Genomic DNA, 22795 nt, shown 5'->3' with positions numbered 1-22795 from the left:
ACCCTCCCCTAGCCCCGCTGCACGCAGCCGCGAGGAAACAGTCACCTGAGAGCCAACAGAGCCCCTATCCGGACATGACCGCTACCCCGGGTTGAGCCCCCCAAGGAAGATGCCTCCGGGGAACCCCCCGACGCCCTAAGCCTGTCCCTACCCCCACACCAATCACAACAGTGAAGGCGGGACCAAACTATGACCCCCCACCCCCACTAGGTGATGGAGCTGATCAAAGGAGCCCAGAGCAATTGATCTGATGTGGTGGCAGAGGCTGTATCAAGACTAATGTAATCTAATAGATAATTTCTATATTGGTTAGAATTAAGATTATTTTTATTTTTCCAGTTCATGAGGACTGTTTTCTTGGCTATGCATAGGGCAGTGAAAACCATATGGGCGATATTCTTTTCTGAAGTGACATTATCTAAGCTGCCCAACAAACACACTAAGGGGGAAGTTGGAATGTTACATTTCAGACACTTCGATAAGTCTTCACATGTCTCGTGCCAAATCTTCTTAACTGGTGGACAGAACCAAAGAGCGTGGATATAATTGTCCGGTGAATTGGTTTGGCAGTGTGAGCAGTTGTTGGTAGACGTAAAGCCCATCTTGAACATCCGATGACCTGTATAGTGCACTCTATGTAATATTTTGTATTGAATTAATTGAAGACTGGGATTTCTAATTAGATGAAAGGTTTTTAAGCAAATCTGAGACCAGAAGTTTAGGTCTAAGTTAACTGATAAATCTGCTTCCCATTTTGCAATAGGAAGTGATATTGATTCATCTGTTTTAGAAAGCATTCTGTATATTTTGGATAGTAATTTGGGGGTTTTAAGAGTAAGAAATTGAACCACACTTGGTGGTGTTTGTAGTTCATCTTGACCCGGTTTAAATTTCTTTTTTACTATGGATTTAATTTGTTGATATTCTAAAAATCTTTTCTTGTTGATCCCATATTGTGTAACTAGTCTGTCAAATGAAATAAATTCTGTTCCTTCTAGTATATGTTCTAAATATTTGATTCCTTTACCACTCCAATCTGAAAAGTTTATCATATTATTGTTTTGTAATATGTCAGGGTTGTTCCAGATAGGTGTATGTTTGCATGGGATTAATGAAGACGCTGTCAATTTTAGAAACTCCCACCATGCTGTCAGAGAAGAGCTGATGTTGATGCTTTTAAAGCATTCATGTCGTTGGATGTTTGAGCTGATAAATGGTAGGTCTGAGATCTCTAGATTATTGCAAAGTGCTTGTTCTACATCTAGCCAAGGTTCATCTAAGAGGGTATGTTTTAGCCATCCTGAGATAAACTGAAGCCTGTTGGCTAAGAAGTAGTGCTGAAAGTTAGGCAGTTCTAGTCCTCCTTTATCCTTGGTCTTTTGTAGTGTTTTTAAGCTTATACGTGGGGGTTTATTTTTCCAAAGGAATTTGGACATACATGAATCTAGAGATCTGAACCAATCTTGTGGCGGTTTAGTTGGGATCATTGAGAATAAATAATTTATTTTTCGTAAGACCATCATTTTTATAGCGGCAACCCTTCCCATGAGTGATATGGGTAGACATTTCCATCTAGCCAGATCATCTTCTACCTTCTTTAAAAGTGGGATATGGTTTAATTTAGTTAGATCTGCAAGCTTGGGAGAAACATTAATACCTAAATATTTTATATTTCCCGATTGCAGTGGTGTAGAAGAGGAATTATGGAGGGAGCAATTAATCGGTAGAACTGTAGATTTTGACCAGTTAATTGAGTAATCTGATATTCTTGCAAAAGAGTTTATCAATTCAATCACCCCAGAGATATTGGTTTGTGAATTTTGGAGAAAGAGTTACACATCATCTTTATAAAGGCTGATTTTATGTTCCACGGTCTTGCATTTTATGCCCTTAATTACTGAATTCTGTCTAATTGCTGCTGCTAGTGGTTCAATAAAAATTGCAAACAGTGAAGGGGAGAGTGGGCATCCCTGCCTTGCAGTGGCGTGTCTAGAAAATCTTTGTTGGGGGGGCCAGGTAGGGGCACAGATTTGGAGAAGGGTGGCAGATTTAATTGGCAGATAATGTTTAAAAAAAAAATTCTACCAACCCTTAACCATAATTCAATAATCCTATAAACCTAATAACCAAATGCACTTTTAACTCTTATTAGAATGAGATTTTAACCACTACGGTGCAAAGTTTTTAGATACTGCGTTGATAAAGTACAAGAGATACAATCAGTGCTTTGTCAGTGTTTACTCAGCATTCAAGGACATCAATATTTGCATAGTATTTTTACTGACATATAGTGCACATATGTTTTGGGCAAAAACATTTTTGAATATTAAAATATGAACATTTGTAACAAACAATTGACAAATTAGCCAACGCAAAACTTTATCTGCCTGTTAAAAAAAGAAGATAATCTTCTCACAAACTGGTGTTTGATTTTGAAACAGGAAAAAAGTGGGGAAACAACTGAAAAGACTAACATTTGAATAAAACCTGAAAGCAAGTAAATACTTTCTATGCTGCCTTATGGTAAACTTTGGTAATATTGATAAAGAACAACACTGGCTGATGATAAAATACAGTCAGCTGGCATGGTGACACTGCCAGTATTAACCTGCAGGGCTGGACTGGGACAAAAAAATTGGGCATTTTTACTACAGACCGACCCACCAGGTAGTAAAGCCATAAAGACTTTGAATGAAAACAAATGCTGTTGTGACAGTGATGTATAGTCTTGTTGGTATATGTATGATTTCTATACATTTTACGTCAGATAAAAACTTTGGTTGTAAGATTTAGATAATTATTTAATAAAAACTAGGTATTTTAAATGAGAATAAGAAAGAAAAGTATTTCTTTGTGCCCACCTTTCCCTGTTAATGCCCTACCTGGCCCCCTGGCAAAACTTTCCTAGACCCGCCCCTGCACAGTTACCAGCTGTCAGCTACATAAAAAAGGATCCTGGTGTTATTTGTCTCTCAGAAACAGTTGATAACTTCAACTCATTCATGTCACCTAAAAGGTAAACCTGTTTCTCCATCACAGCTCTGATGATCCAGTAAGGACATCTCCTGGTTTCATCTTCATGTTTCCCTCTCACCACATATCTAAACAGACATCATGACCAGCAGCTTTACAGCTGTGGCTCCAGCAAACATCAGCTGATACTAGAAATTAATATTAAATAAATTCTAACAACAGCCGATCAAGCTTAAACGTGCTGCTGTTGTTTAGCGCAATATCTGCTGGTTTCCTCTTTCTGGCGCAAAGTGGGCGATAAACAAACAAGAGAGAAAAGCCGATCAGCTGATCATTGATCAGTTTCATGATTGAAGTAGCAACAGGAGAGGCAGGGGGAGAGAATGAGAGAAGAGGCAGCTGTGCAGCATAACGACAGAATAACTCCAGCTTTGTGTCTTTTTTCCATTCTAGCTAAAGTCCGGGACAAACTGCGTCTCTTCTCAGCTCAATACGAAACGCGTAATATTTTCTCTGAATGAGGGACCATTCCATTTTTTTAAGGAGCCGTTGGCAACTCTACTAACCTTATGAATAAAATAAAGTTCACTATCAGTAACATCATAGCACCCACCCAGCTGTATAAAAACTCCATCAAACTGGCTAGAACGCAGTACGAGTTATTGCAACTGACAGTAAAAAGTCAGCAACATGAAAATAAACTCCACCTAAATTTGGTTTATATCTGACCCAGATAGACTGCAGGTCATAACTTCTTACCTGAAGTTCAGTTCACCTGACACTCGGACTGGCGGCTGCTTCGGGTCTCTCCTCCTGCCTCCCCTTCCCTCATCCATCTGTTGCCTCTGTGGAAGCCCCGTCATAGCCACCACCAAACAACGGAGTTATTTCTACACATCGACCTGCATCTGGCCAATCCACCACCTCTCATTGTTCATGCCGTTACAAAAATAATAAAAAATAAGTCAAATAAGCCCGATGGCCAGTCCAGCTATGTTAACCTGCAACCAAATTTGCAGCTCCATACAGCAATGTTACGACTTAGATTACATCTTATAACTCATAACTCTTATGTTAGCTGCCCTCAGTAGCATACTGTCTGAAATATTCCACAGCTGCAATAATTCTTTAAGTGTTATTTTTTCCTTGGTATTCTAATTTCACCGAAGTTTACTAAACTCAACAAACTTAATATTACTTACCGGGACATTTATTCTGTCCTCATTTTCTTTCACCGAAAAATTGTTTCCTGCAGTGCCGTCTTTCGCGCTTGGCTCTCCTACCTTTGCTAACGTGATGCGCATAGCGCAGAAGCGATGCTGCATTCACTTACACTCGGATATCTGAGCGTCACCGTGAAAACATAATCGGACATTTGATATTTGATTGAATTTTATTGTTTTGCCTTTGGGGTGGCACCTGGGGTGGCCAGTCTGGTTTGGGGGGTGGCCTGTGCCCCCCCAGGCCACCCCGCTGGACACGCCATTGCTGCCTTGGTGCCCCTCAAGAGACAGAAGCTGGAGGATGTCTGGTCATTTGTTCTAACACAAGCTGTTGGGGAATTATATAATATTTTTAACCAGTTTATGAAAGAGGATCCAAAACCAAATTTGTGTAAAGTTGCAAATAGAAATTTCCAGTTAACTCTGTCGAATGCTTTTTCTGCGTCTAAAGAGAATATTGTAGTTTCTAGGTTTTTACTGTATGAGTAGTCTATCAAATTAAGTAATCTACGTGTATTTGTTGATGAGTGCCTACCTTTTATGAAACCAGTTTGGTCAGGATGAATTAAGAGGGGGGTTATTTTCTCCAGTCTCTTTGAGAGAGCTTTGCAGATTATTTTAAGGTCTACGTTTATAAGGGATATTGGACGATAGCTTGAGGGATATACAGGGTCTTTGCCTGGTTTTAGCAGGCGATTAATGTTTGCAGAATTCATATTTGATGGAAGTCTGCCCTTTTCTTTAATTTCCAACAACGTTCTGTAGAAAACTGGTGCTAGAATCGACCAGAATTCTTTGTAGAATTCTGCAGGAAAGCCGTCTGGACCTGGAGCCTTATTATTGGGCATACTTATCAGAGCTTCCTGGAGTTCACCTGGTGTCAGTGGTGAATCCAGTGCCATTGCTTGAGTGTCTAATAATTTTGGAAGAGTTATGTTGTCCAAAAACTGATCAATTTCTTTTTTAGATGGGTTTATTTGTGGTGAATACAACGTTTTATAGAAATCCCTGAAAATGTTGTTTATTTGTATCGGTTCATATATTGTGTTCCCAGATGAATCTTGAACAGCACATATAGTTGTTTTTTCTTTCTTTATTTTTAGCTGGTTTGCTAGAAATTGACCGGATTTATTACCATGTTCATAATTTTGTAGGCGTAGTCTTTGTACTAAGAATTTTGTTTTTTTTATCAATTATCTCATTTAATTCTAGTTTTGTTTTGCGTATTTTGTTCAATGTTTCCTGATCTTGGTGGGACGCATAGGCTTCTTCTAGTGATTTGATGTTTTTTTCTAATTCCTGAATAATTTTGTTTTCTTTTTTCTTTTTATGTGATGAGAAAGAAATTATTTTACCTCTCATCACAGCTTTCCCTGCTTCCCATAGAACAGAAGCTGATGTTTCGGGAGTGTCATTATAGTCCAAATATGAAGTCCACTCTTTTTTAAAATATTTAATAAAGTCTTCATCTTTAAGTAGTGATATATTAAATCTCCAGTTTTTTCTTGGCGTAGTATTATTCTTGTGCATTAGTGTTAAAGATACAGGACCATGATCGCTGACAGCTATAGGATGAATCTCAGTGTCTGAAATGTCGTTCAGCAGTAAGCTGCTGACCAAAAAATAATCCAGACGAGAGTAGGAGTGATGGACATGTGAGAAAAAAGTATATTCCTTATGGTGGGGTGAAGGGAGCGCCATGCATCGCAAAGACCAAAGTCGCTCATATACTGTTTGATTATATTTGTGGACTGCCAATTACGCTGAGTTCCCGCTGTATTGAGCCTATCCATGTCTTCATTTAGTCCAAGGTTGAGGTCGCCTCCAAGAACAAGTGTGCCATCTAAGTGTTCAGAGAGTGCACTGAAAAAACCGTGAAAGAATGAGGGATCATCAACATTTGGACCATATACACTTGCAATACATATCTTTTTATCAAGTATAGATAGTTTAATGATTAAGAATCTGCCCTCTGGATCTATAACTGTATCGAGTACTGTGAAATTAATATTTTTATGTATTAAAATTGCTACTCCCCTTTGTCTAGAATTATAACAAGCTGAGAACACATTAGGAAACTCAGGTGTTTTAAGTTCATTCGAACCTCTAAGAGGTCTGTGGGTCTCTTGTAAAAGGACAACATCTGCCTGTAGTTTTTTGAGTTGGTTAAATATTTTTAACCTCTTTACTCTGGAGCCAGCTCCATTTATATTCCATGTAATGAACCTCAGTGTACCCATAGATGTTTGTGTATAACTAGGGATGTATGCTGTGTGCGTCGCTTAGACAGGTGGAGAGAATACGTCACTTGTTCATAAATAAAGAGAAGGAGAGAGAGAAAAAATGTGTGGCGAGATGCTCCCTGAGTCTGACTTTGTGTATGCATAGTTACTAATATGAGTAGGCTTGGCTTAAGTGTGTGTATCCTAAACGACTGTGTGCGCTGTCTGACTGATGTAAATGTGCTGCCATTGAGCGCATGGTGCGTATGTGTCGAAATAAAGGATGTTTGTGGATGAGTGTCGAAGCAGGTGATCGAGGCAGTGAAAGGAATAAAGAAAGAAACCAAGGACAGGGGTGAGCAGCATAAAACCAAGAGGGGGAAAAGAGCGGGAAAAAAAACGAGAAGAAAAAAAACAAAACAAAACGTAAACATTCCAATTAAATCACTGACGGAGAGTGACGGTGTTAATTCTGCTATGAAATCACACAAGATGCGATTTGATGCTGGTAAGTTAAACAGATGTTAATGCAAGTTAGTGTGAGTGGATAGGGAAAGGGTGCAGCTGATTCTTATCTGGTGTGAGGTTAATACAGCCACGGAGTGATGTTGGGGTCGCGGTGGAGCTGTCCGTCCACGTACAGCCGGTCCACAGCGATGACAGCGCGGGAGCCCTTCTGGATGAAGCTGCGTCGGATTGGGAAGAGGACCCTGCGTCGTTCCAAGATCTCTTTGGGGAACTGGTCGTTCACGCTGAAGTCCGTTCCTTTTAATTCCCTGCCGTGGCTTTTCACATGTTGCTTTTGTTTGAAGTGGCCGAATTTGGCCACGATAGGACGTGGTCTCCCGGCCGTAGCCCGAATGGGGCCGAGGCGATGTACCCGATCGAAGACGATGTTCTTCACAGTGTCCTCCGGCAGCTTCAGGTGGGTTTTGATGAAGCTTTTTACCGTGGTCTCCGCGTCCTCTCCAGCGGCTTCTGGAATACCAGAAAATACCAGATTATCACGCATGCTACGAGCTTGTAGATCGATAACTGTTTCTTTTATTTTTTTATTTTCTCTATTGAGCTGGGTAACATTATCTGTGAGACATTTCACCGACTCCCTTAGCGTGGCATTTTCAGCAGCAAGCATTTCCACCTGCTGCTGGCTGTACTCCAGGGATTCTCGCAAGCATTTAAATTCTCGGTGAAGAATCTCCACCAAGGACAGCCTTGCGTCGAAACTGGACAATCGCTTGTCGATTGACTCCAGTATGTCGGCAATATCTTTGCCGGCTGGCGATGTTGAGCCGGGGGAATCTGCCGGGCGTTGTCTTTTCGACGACGGCGTCTCAGGTTTGGCCGGGGAAGCTGCACACTGGGTCTTCTTCATCACGAGATCCTGAAAGCACTGATCAATATAATCTTGGAGAGCCTCTAAACTCTCCTCGTTGTTCTCCAGGGTGTTGGAGATTATTTAGACAAATAGTGTTAGTTATAAGACAATTGATAAGTGTATTTGGTAATACTGAAGCTTAAATGAATTTGTTCAGATCTAAACTACCATTTGCTTTAATTTTCCGCTAAAATCTCCGGCGTCTGACGTCAGTTACAACATGAGTTGCTTACCTTGTCCGTCACTTCCGTCACTTACCTCCTCCTCTTCCTGTGAAAAAAAAAACATCATCATCTTTAAGTGCCTAACTATCAGAGCGGTCCACCTTGATGTCCTAACCTCCATCGATATGGATGCCTTCCTAATGAGACTTTGACGTTTCATTGCCAGGAGAGGAACCCCAGCTAAGCTGTACTCAGACCAAGGGACCAACTTCCGTGGCGGAGAAAGGGAACTCCAAGCAGCTTTTGCAGCCATGACCTCTGACCTGCAGAAGCTCCTGGCTCCCCAGAAGATCGTCTTCCACTTCAATCCACCAGCGGCTCCTCATTTCGGGGGAGTGTGGGAGCGGGAGATTAGATCTGTCAAGATGGCACTCTACACTACAGTAGGATCCCAACCCCTTCAAGAAGAGGTCCTCCTCATGGTCCTGGTGGAGGTGGAGGGCATCTTGAACTCCAAACCACTAGGTTATGTCCCATCTGACATCAGTGATCCTGATCCAGTGACCCCCAACTGCTTTCTAATGGGGCAGCCTGACGGAACACTTTCTCAAGTGGCTTACCCTAAATCTAGATCCTCAGCTGCCTCGCGCTTCCTGACTCGTGGGTCGCATCTCCAAAGTTCACCCCAGTGCCGACAGGCACATCAGGTCCGCTGACATCAAGGTGAAAGGCAGGACCTTCACCCGACCTGTGGTAAGGCTGGTGGTACTGCCTGCCATCCCGGACGAAGACAAAGGACAATCACCGTGACTTTGTTTGTAAAGTTCCCTTTTGTTGTGAACAAATGTACTTCATACATTTGGGGGCGGCTGTACAAAAGGCCCCGTAGTTACGGTTTTATTCTGTTCAGTTGTTAGTTCACCTGTAGTTTTAGAGTGGCCAGTAGTGGTCACCCCACCGCTTTGTATGAGAGAGACTATGGGCAGGGAGAAACGTGGGCAAGGCACCTGAGCTTTTCTGCTCCAGATTACCAGCAGAGAATTGGTCATTCCGTGAGAAATGTGCGTTAATGAGCAACAGACCACACACACACACACATACACATGCCCATGCACCTAAACCTGTATGCAATACCTGCTCCTCTGACAATCCCTGTTACCTTCAACTGTGTGAAGTCAATACAAGAGTCTGCACTATCCTCGGTGTCTTCATTGTTTCCCTTCTGAACATTCATCCGGGCCTTGAGTAGTGTTCTGGCCGACAGTGGTAGCTGCAAATCTGAACTAGCACCTTACAGTCCTCCCAGTCCAAGCTATCTACCCAACAGTGGTGCTAAACCAAAGCCTAAGCATTTCTTTTATTTTTTTTTAGCCAAGCAAATGGTAAAATTTCAACCTAATCCTTCCATATTAGATCTCTGATGCACATTATACATTTGTAAAAATAAAACTCCTAAAAGTCCACATTACTGTGAATGACCCAACCATTATCATATTAGAATAAGTCAGAGTCCATTCCTAAAATAAGCTAATCTGAGAAAAGAAAACCTGGTAACACAATGACTAATGCAAAGACTATTAAATCTATTGTATGCATAGTGTTAATTCCATCCATCCAGACATCCATCCATTCATCCTCTTTCACTTATCCTTAACAGTGTTGGAAGAGAGTGGAGCCTATCCCAGCTGCCATATGATCAGAGGTACAGTGAAGATGATTTGACTTCTGTAGATCTGTGGGCACTCTAGAGACCGATAAAATACATATTTTTACATTTTCTTTTGAAAGTGTTCTTCTCATATGTGTTTGCATCTACATTTATTTACTATTATCTGTAATACATGCATACAGAAGACTGCATGCAGGGTAAGGAATTTGGCACTGCAGTCTGGAAAGAGAGGTAAAGGTCCTGTGTCAGAGAGGGCAGGGGGAGAAGAAGGGGGCTGGTGGTGGTGAAGGAGGGAGGCAGGATGGGGTGGTGTGCATGATGGTAGCCTGAAAGAGTGCTGGCTGGGTTGTTTCCAGGATGTAGGGGGGCATTAATCATTATTGGCGCACACCTTCGTCCCCGACGCACCCTGACGGCCTTTCCACCCCTGACATAAATCATCATTCCCCCACAATAGATCCCCTCTCTTTGCCATGGCGGGGAAAAAGTGCGCTGGCTGTATTGATTTTTCCTTTTTCACTCTCTGCCTTCTCTGTCTCCTCTCCACCTGCCGCTCCATGCGCCCTTCTTGCACCTTCTCCTTCTACAAGCAAACTGCATTGCTGTGTCATTATGAAACAAACTGATATAAAAATTCAAATAATACTAAATTAAGTTTACTAAGGCACTCTTTACACCCCTCATCTTTTGATGCAGGAGAACTAAGCACGGTGAGGTAAAGGAAAGAAAATTTAAGAAAAAAACAACAACAAAAAAAACTAATGATATAAAAATTACAAAGCGTGCACAGTGCTATTATAGTCTTATTGATTTGTTTTGAAGCACACCTAGGCTTAGAAGAGTCACTTGAAGATTAGAAATAGCTCATAAAAGGAGGAGGAAGGAGAAAGACGGCTGTGAAGATGGGCGAGGTGTTCATGACAGGAAAATAAGAGAATTTGGAAATTAGAGGGAGGGAAGAACAAAGAAGATTGAGGCTATTTAAAAGGTGTGAAGCTACAAGAATTAAGTATAGCAATATTTTCTGCCTATGTTTCTTTAAAATGCCCTCCATAATATTGAGGAAAAAAACACAATTTTTGTAGTTTTGCCTATGTAAACCATCTACATAGTTTGTAAATCAAACAATCAATATCAGAGGTCAAAAAAATACTTCACCAATGCAGTTTTTCCAAATATGCAAAATCTACTGGTTCATTGACAGGAAAGATGTGTTGTTTATCCACACCTTTATATATTACCAAAAAATATCTCTGTGTAACTGGAACTTTTCTCTAAAAACTCAGATTCAGCTCCAAAACAGCTGAAAACTAAGATAAATATCTTTGGATATGGCAAATGTGGTAGTTGTCTAAAATTCATCTTCATTTTCCATAAGCATATTTAGCTACATTCCTTCACACTTTGGATATATCCTGTAGAAGAGTGACTGAGATTAATAATAACTAATGAGTATATGCAAAGTGATGTATAAACAAATGAGACTGAAAAGAGTGGGTGAGGAAGAAACACTCAATGCAATATGGGAAGCCCTCAGCAGCCTAAGCATATTGCAGCATAACTAACTACAAGCTTTATTGAAACAGAAAAAAATAGGCTTAATATAAAAAGTAAGATTCCCAATCCAACCTGCGAGCTGGTTTAGCAGAAACAGGCCTGAAAGCTGAACGCTCTCCCTCTCATTTTATCTCTAAACACCCTAGGAACCACAAGTAAGCAGCAACCCGAAAGCAAAGTGCTCTGTTGAAATAATAAGATACGTTGATGTCTTTAGATAAAATGGAGCCTTGTGTGTAACAAGAAAGATTTGAAATTCATTTCTGGATTTAACAGGGAGCCAATGGAGAGAAGCCAATATAGAGACATACAGTCTCTCTTGTTAGGCCGTGTCAGTACCATTGGTGCAGTATTTTGGAACAACTGAAAGCTTTCATAGTGACTTGATAGTAATGATTTACAATATGCTCCTGGTCAAAAGTGACTGGAAAATTCCTACCAATGTTACTCGAGGCCGAGGTAATACCATCCAGAGAAAATATCTGTTTAGCACAATAACCTCAATTTGATTTGAATTTAAAAGGAGGAAAGTAGAGGTCATCCAGGTATTTTTGTCTTTAAGACAGCCCCGCAGTTTAACTAATTGGTGTGTGTCATCTGGCTTCTTGATGTCCCAGTACATACTTTCAGGACATACCAACTTGTGAAGAGATAAGCTTTAGTTGTTACGCACACAGCTAGGGGAACGGAAAAAAGTGATGCAGCCCCAAGTAAATGAAAGTTCTGAACATCTTTAGACTGTATAGAATCCAAAAAGTGCTCAAAAATATGATGGAGATCTATTCACAATTTCTGCTTGCATGGCCCCACACATGGTTGCACTCACACAGACACACAATATACACACTACCCCTCCTCCTCATCCCATTTTACCCACTTCAGTCTCAGCTAACCATTCACTTCATCTGGACCACAGATTAGCCCAGCATGGCGATGGAGGAGAGTTGACAGGTGGGAGTGGGAGAGCAGGAAACAGAGACCGAGTGGATATTGGTGGCAGAAGTGGGATTCTCTACCTGTCTGGGATTAGAGTCTGAAGTTGAAGGGATATTAATGTAAAATGGAGGGGACAAGTGTGCTCCTGTCCAATTATGCTCCACCCTGTCACTGCCAACCAGGGTGCAAACAACAGGAGGAAAGGATTAATTGCCTTGGACTCTGCCCCCACTACAGGCCCAATTATAGCAACATATTGGCTCCCAGTACTGGTGCAAACACTGGTGTGCAGAGCGATTGTGTGAAATTTTCAGCATGGTCTTTGGAGGTCAGAATGAGGAGAGACAGTTGGGATAAAGAGCTGGATAGTGGGTAGAGCTGGAGCGGGGGTTAATAGAGAGTGATGTGAGCTGGTGACCTGCGATATATGTATATATACCCAGCTAGAACCTAAGAATTGTTTAGACACATTAAAGCTTGAAAAAATAGCTTAATAAAGCTGCACAAAGAAACCATCAGGGCTAATAAACTGGACAAATAAGCACTTGATTTTTCAATTTCTGATAAAATTCTGGAGATACAAACAAAATACTTCATGGATTGGGATGGATTCCTCTGATTATCCAAAAAATCTGTCAGACTGTACAAATGTATATATTGCCTTTTCAAATAATAGAAATCACTTATTGTTTGAATAGAATTGGCTTACTGATGATGATGGAAATGTCAAAGTAGACGCCTTGAAAGACACTGATTTATCAGGCTTGTGTGATCAGGTACAGTGTCTTACCCAACTGAGAGAAGCAATGAGGTTCTTTTTGGGGTTGAAATCCAACACTGAGTTAAAGAAACCACCCAGTAGTTTCTAATCAGAAAGGAAAATGGGACTAGAGTTACTGATGGCTTTCTGTGCATAGAAGAGGCACCTTGAGAACACACAAAGTAGACTGGAGACAGCACTTTGACGGATGCCCCTTTCATGAATTTTGAATTAAATTGGCCCTTGATTAATTTGGAAGGTGGTACCTCTGTTCCAAAGCAATAGGAATCCAATAAAATGCTGGTGCCACACAAATAAAGCCATACATTCCCCTAGACCTAGGAATGAGCCCCAGGTGAGGAAAAATGACTGCAGCACCAGGAAGCAGCAGCAGGCAGGGATGAGACGGAGGCAAAGGCGAGTAGAGGGGAAGATGGGAAAAGAGGTGATATGAGCAAGGCTGAGATAGGTGGCGACGGATGGAGAGGCTCTGATATGAAGAAGAACCAATGGGAGAGCAGAAGAGCCAGGTGAGATAGAGGGAGGCTTAAATGAAAGTTGAAGGAGGGTTTACTAAGGGTAGCGAAGGGGCACTGGTTCCTGGGTTCTAACACATTAGTCCTGTCTTTTTGAGTGGAAGGGAACATATTGGTCCTAGCCAATCCCCGCATGGGGCCTGGGCTGCCTGGAGCTCATCAGTGAGACATGCCAGAGCCAGGAGTAAATCAGAAGCCCCACTCCTAAGGCCCTATTTCCCTAGAGGAGGCCAGTCACAGCCACTCAAGTCAGTCCATGTGCCAAAAAGCTGTCTGTAATCTCCTGCTCTTACCTCTATAACTACCTTAACACTCCAAAAGACCAATGCTGCTCCAGGAAACGTGAAACAGTTTCAGGGACTGATGACACAAGCTAAAAAAATGCTAATACTTGCATGAAGTTTCTGAGGCCATATAAATCATCAAGGTGTTCCATGTAGATTTGTTTTCATTGTGAGAGAACAATGAACACACACCTGTGAGCCTAAACTTTATTTTTGGTCATTGGTGAAAAAAAGTTTTTGTTTTAGTTACTTGTTCATTTATTTATTTTATAAGCATGGCTGAGTCAATACTCACAGTTACTGTGCTGGACATCACAGGAACTTTCTGATGATGCCAGACCACAGGGTCAACTCATTTCTGAAGTGCTCCCAGTCAGTAAGCGCGAATTAGCTACCAAGAGTGGTCCATGGAGGAAGGAACCATAAGCCAACAACAGTGTGTTTAGAATTGTCCTGGAACAAGTCTTGTATGCAACAGTTCTAACTCATAACTAACAGAACTTGAAAGTTCTTGAAAACCACAGGACACCATCATAGGTCTTGTATACTCCAGACTTTAGTGGATGTGTAATGTGTGAAAGCCAAAAAGCCTATTAACCAGGTCTCAATCTCTTGTGATCATTATTTTCGATTTCTAGACACAGTTCGGAAAGCCAACTACCCAACTACCAGATAAGCAAAATTTTAGGGAGTTTCTAGATTGCTGTACACTGGTTGTTAAAGCAGCCTGCACAAAGAATAGCTTCTGAATTTTCTTTTTGATGAAAAATTGTAAGTGCATCTACAATTAGTGTGGGTTTAATGTTGCCTAAACTGAATTAACTGAGTGAAATGTAGTGGGAAAGGAGAAACCATTTTAGTTGTTTAGATGAAAGCTGGCAAGGAACAGCTCCAGCTAACTTGTGGTATGGACATTTAATTGTCACACTTCTGTGAAAGTAAACGATGGTGAGTAATTTCTTATTTTGGGGTCAAGTCTCACTCTAAGCGCTGGCCCTTTGCATCAACTGTGCAATGGCTAAGCAGCTCCCTCCTTCAACACTCCTTCTGCTTCTCTCCCAGCAGCATGTGCATAATCTAATATGAATAATGTTTCTCCTCCAAGTCCCCCCTGTAATAAATGGAGTGCCATTTCGCACAATGGCAAAGTCAGGCCTGTATTGATTAACTCTCATCATCGACTCACGATGCCTGCTTCCTTGATTTATGATTGTCTGTTATTTTTACATTAGCTGTCAAATTCATCTTGTCTCTCCATGGCCGGGGTCAGCGTCAGCAAACAGTAAACACCCTTCTCCCAGCCCCCCCCCCTCCCCCCAACTACACACATACACACACACACACAAATGTTTTCTGTGAAAATGTTGTTTTCTGTGAAGTATGACTCCATGGGGGAGATAGAAACACATCCAGGCTACTTTCCCAACAGGTTCAGGAAGGAGAGATTTAGTTTGTGAACGTTATGTTTTTATTTGTACTGCTAAGTAAAGTCTGGTTTTAGGATCTTTGAAATTAAACCCAATATTTTTGGTTTATTGCAGCCTTATTCCATTAAGTTAAGGTAAGTTTACAATTTTCTTTTAAGGCAAGTGGTTAAAATTGTAAATAGGTGTATCTTAACTGAAAAGATGTTTCTTCTTAAACATGACCAAGGTTTTTTGTTCCCTAAACCCAAGTAAATGGTAAATAAAGAAAGAAAAGATAAAGTGGTCACACAGTAGACTCCATCCAAGTATCCAGAATCTTCAAAACTGTGTTTTTAGATGGAAAATAATGTCTTTTGAGTAGTTTAGAAAATAATTTTTTTAAAAACAGCGCCAATTAAAGCAAATATTTAATGAGGCAAGAAGTACATACAGTGTCTAGATGGATACAGAATACTAGCTGTGCATGTTATATTGTGCATGCAAATAAAATCTTTTTTGTGGTAAAAGTATGAGCAAAAAAGAGTCCAACCTCCTGATTCTAAGGAGCAGCTGCAGAGCCGGAAAAATGGGACAAAGAAAAGAATTAACGGTTCAAACACTGCAGATTTCTTATTTATTGCATTTCGAGCACGCCGGCTCTTCGCTGATGAAGAGCAACTCTTCACTGGAGGTCTGCAGTGTGCGAACCGTTAATTCTTTTTGAAAGTTTAATTTTGAAAAAACTTTCAGGAAGTGGAATTATTTAAATACATCACAATAAATTACTATTAAAAAAGGCGGTAACCAAAGGTTTCCTCACACCTGCAATCAAAACCTCTAACTTACAGAATACAGTGGGAGAAATGGAGCACAAGCTCTTTCTGTATGCGGTGTAATTTTGTTTATTACAAAACTACACTAATCATTTTCAGCTTTATTTCATTTAATATTAGAGTTACTTTTCATTATCTAACTAAGTTACAATTAAATACAGTAAAAAACATACTTAGGAATACAAATTGTGTCAAAGAGTTCATAAGTGTCAGTACTAATTGTGCACAGGTGATGGAAAATCACTTCATTTATAAAGTGCAGATTCACAACAGTTTCATCAAGGCACATTTTGATGCTGTAATATTAGCAGTGACAGTTTTAAAGTCTGTTGCGGCCCTAAGCAAAAATTTGCTAATCGCCAGTCCAACCAACTTTCATCGCTATTATGTTATAAATAATCCAACACCATGTCCTGACTCTGATTCTTGGTTACCCAAGACTCGTTCATATCATACCCACCAGAGCTGGACACACTAGGATGCTCTGCTAGCTAAATTAACTAACATTAAATGTCAAAGTAAACAAAAGAAATAGTGCAATGCTATTGAAACCTTTATCATTTAGATGCATCTCCTCCAGATTTAAGACCAGATTAGCAGCATTCAATTATTTATTTGATCATCATTATCTCCTCTTTATCATTTATCCTCTTTCTCTTTTTCCCTTTCAGAAGGATACCTTTTCTTTATTTTTATTGAGTGGTGTTTTGCTTTATTTAAACAGAATCATGCATTTGCAAGAGTGGACTCAGGCGAGGCCCCCTGAGCAAGGCAGGTTCTCTCCTACTGTCGGTGCAAACCTTGCACATTACCACTGTTGTAGTCTGTCAGCCCTCAGCCATTGACATTTGTTTAAACAGCACTGAATTAACATAACTGCTGTTCTGACTGTAGTCTTTAACTTGCTTCTTCCAGGATGGAATTTTGGCGGCCTCAAAGACAATATGCTTATGAATTTGAGATAGCAGCACAAACCTTCAATTGCAGCTCTGCAATTTGACCTTAAATTTCCCAGGAACATTAAAATCATTTGAATAATGTTGTTTGCCAGATGGATTTTTCTCTCAAAGTCTGCTTGAAAATGACAGCCAGGTATACTTACCATGTGCAATATCCATGCTTTGCTTGTCTGTTTGGAATCAAGATTGGACATCAAGGACAGCCTGGTGATCAGCTATCACTTTAAACACAGTGTCCTGCTCTGTCAATTTAGAAAGCTGCTATTTTACCCCTTTCCACACACCCTAGCTGGATCTAGAAAATGTCAAGGTAAACAGGCCTAAGTTGAAGTAACCTCCCCTTTCTCTGTGAAGCACTAATAACACGTGGGCCAAGGCGAGGGGTGGTTGGGTAAAGCAGGTCCTGCGCTCTAATAGCGGAGCTGTCTGCTCTTCTGGACCCACAGCTCAGGGGTTCATTGAGATTCCATTAGAGGCTGTGGAGAGCAGTTTCATTGCAGTCTTCCTTTCGTTTGCCTGACACTCACACGAGGATCACTGTAAATTGGCTCTGTCATAGCAGACAATTTTTGAGATGCGAAGTAAATTAAACATGTAATCACACAGGAAGCAATGCTGCTGGTTCCCAACACTTGACTCCCATATCCGAGGTGTCTCACTCCAGCTCGTTTTCAGTGCGTTACCCTTCTATCTTTACCTCCGTCTCCGATCGTTAAATTACAGCATAATATCTTCTTTGTAGCACCTGATAAAGATTGTTTGCCAACCTTTAAGGTGCACATACAAACTGTTTTGATGTTTAACAGCATGCAGTCCCTTTCTCTAATCTCTGATGTTTAACAGGGATATTTTCATCTCTTACGTAACCTCCTAGGACCTGGCGTCCATATATGTGGACATCACAGTACTTAATTTTTCTCTACAAGGACCTGATATCTACTTACGAGGACATTATACTGCCACTGTTCTATCAAAACCAGTGTGGTATATATATATATCATATGTGGATCTCATTTGTCTCAGAAACAAAAATTAGGTAAAAAAAAAAAATAAATCTGGTAATTCTTTGTTTTTGCATTCATCAGGTCCCAATCAACCCAAATAGAAAAGAAAAATTTTAAATTCATGCTGTGAAAGAGTTCGGGCCTTAGAAGGCTAAAATAGAGTCGGAAAGAAAATAAATGTTGCTGTTGCAATTAAGTCGTGTAAAACAGTTTTTCAGTGACAATAAAATATTGAAACTTTTTTTTCTCTGTGTGTGGATATATACAGCATTGGCTGTCTGATGAAAAAACAACCCCCCCCCCCCCAAAGAACCCCCCCCCCCCCAAAAAAAACAAAAAACAAAACAAAAACAAAAACAGAAACAAAAACGGACGCATTAATTTTAATCTGAAGGTTATCATTTTTATTTTATATGCTTCATAATAGAGATATTAAAGAAACATGTTTAGGTATATCTGTTTTTTGGACTACTCTGCATGTTGCAAAATGGTGATAACGGGGTTCCCACTGTGTTAAAAATCAATTATCAAAGTGTTTATGAAAAACATCAGTATTTTATGGTTTTTGAAATGAGGCTCCAGAGAAAAAGGAAAAGAAAGAAAGATGACTATATATATTACTTTCATACCCTGAACCCAAGGTTGACACCTCTGATATCTATAAGTTAACATGAATATAAAAAAAAATCAGGAATAAAGCTATGTAACAGAGTCATCTATACATGATCTGTTCTGTTCTGTTTCATTAGTTATGATTTTGATTATTAGTAGTGTGACTGTATGCACTCTTGTATCCGTGTATAAATGTTTTCAGTAGGTTTGTTGTTTAAAAATGATCACACTGGCTTAACAACAGTTCAGAACTACTGGCTCGATGGTTCATTAAATTAATCTTTACGTTGTGTTTGACAGTTATCAGAAGCCAAGAAGAAAATCTGGCCGCTTAACATTCTAATCATATTCTAAACATTTTCAATCAGACTTTTTTTTAGGTATACAATCTCTTATTTACTCATTACTTAAATTTTTTAGTTTTAACACGCAAATTCAAATAAACCTAAAACAATCTAACATTAAAAAAAGTTGTCGATAACTACGTTATTAGGAATAATTTATTAGGAATGTAAAAAACGCATTTCACACTCACCTAATTTTATCTTTTTGTTTTTTTAAATGTGCAACATGTAAATGAAATGGATCTCCTTTTTCTCTCTCTTGGATTGCCGACCCTTCCTCACCTGCTTTCCTGTGCTGTTTCATTGTCAAACGTCAACCTGTAATACACTGCAGCCATGTCACTAACTTTGATATTGTAGGAATATAACATAATTCCTCTTTTGCCCACTTCTCTCCCTGCTCCAGCGTCTCTTGTTCTTACTTTGTGATTACACCTTTGTATGTTGTCTCTTTCCATTCCCACGTTGCAGCTGAAGGCCCAGTGAAGTGCTGCTGGCGGTGCACCAGCCAGGTAGCGCTTGACTGGAGGAAACAGCAAGATCGAGCAGCATAGGTTGAAAAATTAGGTCCCCGCCTTGTAATTCAGTAGTAGGAGCTGATATCATCAGGCTGTGGTTGGCTGTCAGGCAGGTAATACCACCCACTGACTGTAATCGCTAATGAAGCTACTATTGAGTTTATAATGCGCTAAATGATGCAGACTCCCACTCCAGATAAACACGTCCTAAATAAACGATTTGGGTGGTAATTGCACTCTGCTAGTGGCCTGTTAATAGAGTCAAGGCTCTGACGAAAGAGTTAAGTCTTTTTCTGAAGCATCCTCTCACTGGCTCATTGCACTCTCATTTCTACAGAGATCTCAGCATTCCCTTGGTTATCAGTGTATTTAAAAAGAAAGCCTAATTAGACAAAAAGGCCTTTTTTCTCATTCCCTAATTAGGTCCTTAACATAATTAGCAGGTGATGTTAATAACCCTCTTTTAAAACCTATTAAAAGCCTGTTTGGGAGCAAGTGGTGGACAGGAGTCGGCCTGTGGGGCAGTCAGGCGGCCCATCTGAGGGCCCCAGTGAGGACAGTCTAGCATGCCGGGAGTACGGTTCATCAGGGTTGGAGTGCCACTGCATTAAGACTTTTCCTCCTTGGAGACTGTGTTAATAAAGAGCAATGTAGCTCCTTGGCCATTGTGCAAAATTACCTCACAAGCACGCACAAGCACCAGGTTGGACAGGGCTATGGATTGTCAAATTACTGGGTCAACATCATGTTCAATCTATCTGTTGATCCAAATCAGTTTAAACTGGTCTTAAACAAGTGACTTTATTCCAACCAGTGTTTTAAATTTGTCCATGCAATACCTAAACTAATAGTATAAGCATCATATGTGCACCATCAAATGGCATCGAACTGATTAAGAATGATCAAATCACTCCTGGTGGCTGCTTGTCGGGGCCTGGAGCCTGGGGCTCGCTCGGGCCACTTCGGGGGTGGCGTGCCCTCAGCCTCTCGGCCCGGGGCTCGTTCACTCTAGCACAGCTGGCCGCCGGCGGAGCTCACGGGCACGTCACTGCAACCCCCCCTGGCTTCTGCTCCGCGGCTTCTGGGTGACCCCAAATCTGGGACTCTCCTCAGCTCTTTCTGGGACAGTGGCGCGGCTGCCCCTCTGTTGGTCTTCCTTGGTCTCTTGTGTTCTGGGGGCCTCTGGATGTCTGGAGTTTTGATCTCCTCCATACCTGCTTCATGCCCTGGTGGACGGGGCTGTGCCCCCCCCACACCCTCTAGCAGATCATTACATGAAGGAACCTTTTAAATACAAGCGCGCTCATGCTCACAGGTGTGCACACGGGTGCTCACACCCACAAACTACACCCTTTTTGGCTCCTACCTCAAAGCACACTGTGCGCTGTCGATCTTACGTGCTGCACAATAATGTTTAATATTTAGTATTTACTGTTATATTCCCATAGATCATCGTGATGTTGTTTATTATATTGCTCTTTTTTTTCTTCTGTTTGTTTTCTCTTTTTTCTTTCTCAACAGCTGATCAAGGTGATTGATATTTGTATTTTTTGTCTGCTTATTTTGTTGGTTTTTGTTTTTTGCCCCTGTCCCTCCTCCCCACTGTTTTTCTTTCCCTCTTTCTTTCTCCCTTTTCTTTTCCCCAGTCAAGTCTGTACCGTATTTAGCAAGTGAAAATAAAATAACATAAACAATAAAAGGTGAATCAAATAGACCATTACGGCAAGGCTGGGATGGTCAATTTGGTAAAGTAAATCAGTTGGGCATCTTTCTTTGCCTTTAGACAACAATTCTTATGGCAAAAGAGCCAAACAGGACAGGCAAAAAAAAAAAAAAAGAATGATCAAATTCGTTAGTGTTTTTTCATTTTAGTACCTGCAGATTATGTTCTTCCACCTGATTTCTAGTAGATGGAGTGGGAAGATGTTATCAGTCAAAAGGAGCATAATAAACAGACTACCTGCTCCAAACAGCACATGTTTAACACAGAAAGACTGGCACTGTGGTGGAGGACATAACAGAGCAGTGTCAACAGGTGGATACAAACACCATTTCAAATAAAAACTACTCTGCCCACTGGATATCTGAGGTGCTCTGTGCAATTTCTTTTTTCCCTTAAATGACAAAGTATTAGCAGACTCTTGTCTGAGTTGTGTAACCTTTGCATCCTAGATTAAGCCTGCGGTAAGCCTCATAAATGACATAAACTACAAATGAAAACTTGAACAAGTTTGTTGTAATATTTATTTATTTAGTGTAAAATATTTAATATGACTGTATGACTGTAATGTTGTTTGCCCACTATCATGACTGCATAATACCCATGTCCATCATTTTGGTGGTCTGACAGCAGAGGCCCTTCAAAAGCTTCCCAATTCACATATTTCATACACTCACTATATAAATGACCATTGTCTCTATTTGCAAACCTAAGGACACAAAGACATGTTGCATTGTATGTGCATGTAAGCTGGGCATCACAAACCACCAGGGGGCATTGTGTATTCAATAATGCACACAGAAAGAATACCATTGAAGCAAAAATAGGGTGCATTGTCACTAACTGGCCCCCAGTGAAATATTGTTGACAGGGCTCAGAGAAGTGGTGTGGGTTCCAGTGAGCAGTCTGTGCACTCTGCTGAGGAGGAGGAAGATGAGGAAGAGGCAGTCGCCGACCAGAAGAGCCCAGTCCTCGTCTTTAATTAAGTATCTGAAACATCAATTTAAATGTAAATATCGGTGGTGCAGCGGCACTCATGCGTAAATAAGAGGGTTGGCCCAATCACGTTCTTTCTCTCTCCCAAGTCCCTTGTTTACTTATACTGACATCTGCTCACAGCTGCTCGGCCCGAGGCTGCTGCCCCCAACTACCCCTTGCTTGCACACATGAAGACACACACACACGCCAAGAGAGACAGAGATAATGTCATATATGCAAACGCAACTCACTTTAACTGTTTTCATTTTTGTAACTTGACGTTGGTGACAGTAGAATCATTCATCAGGATTCATCAGGTTTCTGGTTTCTGGACTTGATTGCTTACAGCATGTGTTTTGTTTTGCTGCTTGGATACAGTTTTGCAAATTGTCAATAATTATGTTGAACTAAGACATTTAGGCGCGTTATGTGAACGGTGTTACTTATGGTGATAAACTGGGTCACAGCCCAAGACACTCCAAAGTAGTGATGCAGACACACTGAATATTTCAGCCACTGTGTTGGCATGAGAAAAATGAAATACAGAGGCACATGCTTATATCCTGTGACTATATAATTTATAATACCACTAATTCTGCATTTCATAGAAATATAAAAATCAATTGAGAATTCCAACAAAGTGATTGCTTTATAGTTGCAGTTTCATAGTAACATGATTCAAGTTTATTATTTATTTATAAATGTATGAACTAAGAATA

At 40.6% G+C, this 22795-nt stretch overlaps 1 protein-coding gene across 1 annotated transcript in view; it reads left to right on the top strand.

Annotated features, from left to right (window-relative positions):
* The window catches only part of LOC146693237 (uncharacterized), a 100725-nt gene extending 80035 nt beyond the window's left edge, over positions 1-20690 (top strand). The window contains exon 3 of the mRNA XM_085429872.1: positions 20474-20690. Within this exon, the coding sequence (XP_085285998.1) occupies positions 20474-20669 (196 nt within the window). The 3' untranslated portion in view covers positions 20670-20690. The remainder of the gene's footprint in view (positions 1-20473) is intronic.
* Positions 20691-22795: the final 2105 nt, after the last annotated feature.

Source organism: Copadichromis virginalis, linkage group LG14 (assembly GCF_057382275.1).
Source record: "Copadichromis virginalis isolate Kocher_CV1m ecotype Utaka linkage group LG14, C_Virginalis_male_GT1.1, whole genome shotgun sequence".
NCBI lineage: Eukaryota > Metazoa > Chordata > Actinopteri > Cichliformes > Cichlidae > Copadichromis > Copadichromis virginalis.
Note: the sequence above shows the minus strand (reverse complement) of the source record. Positions and strands in the feature narration are given on the sequence as shown.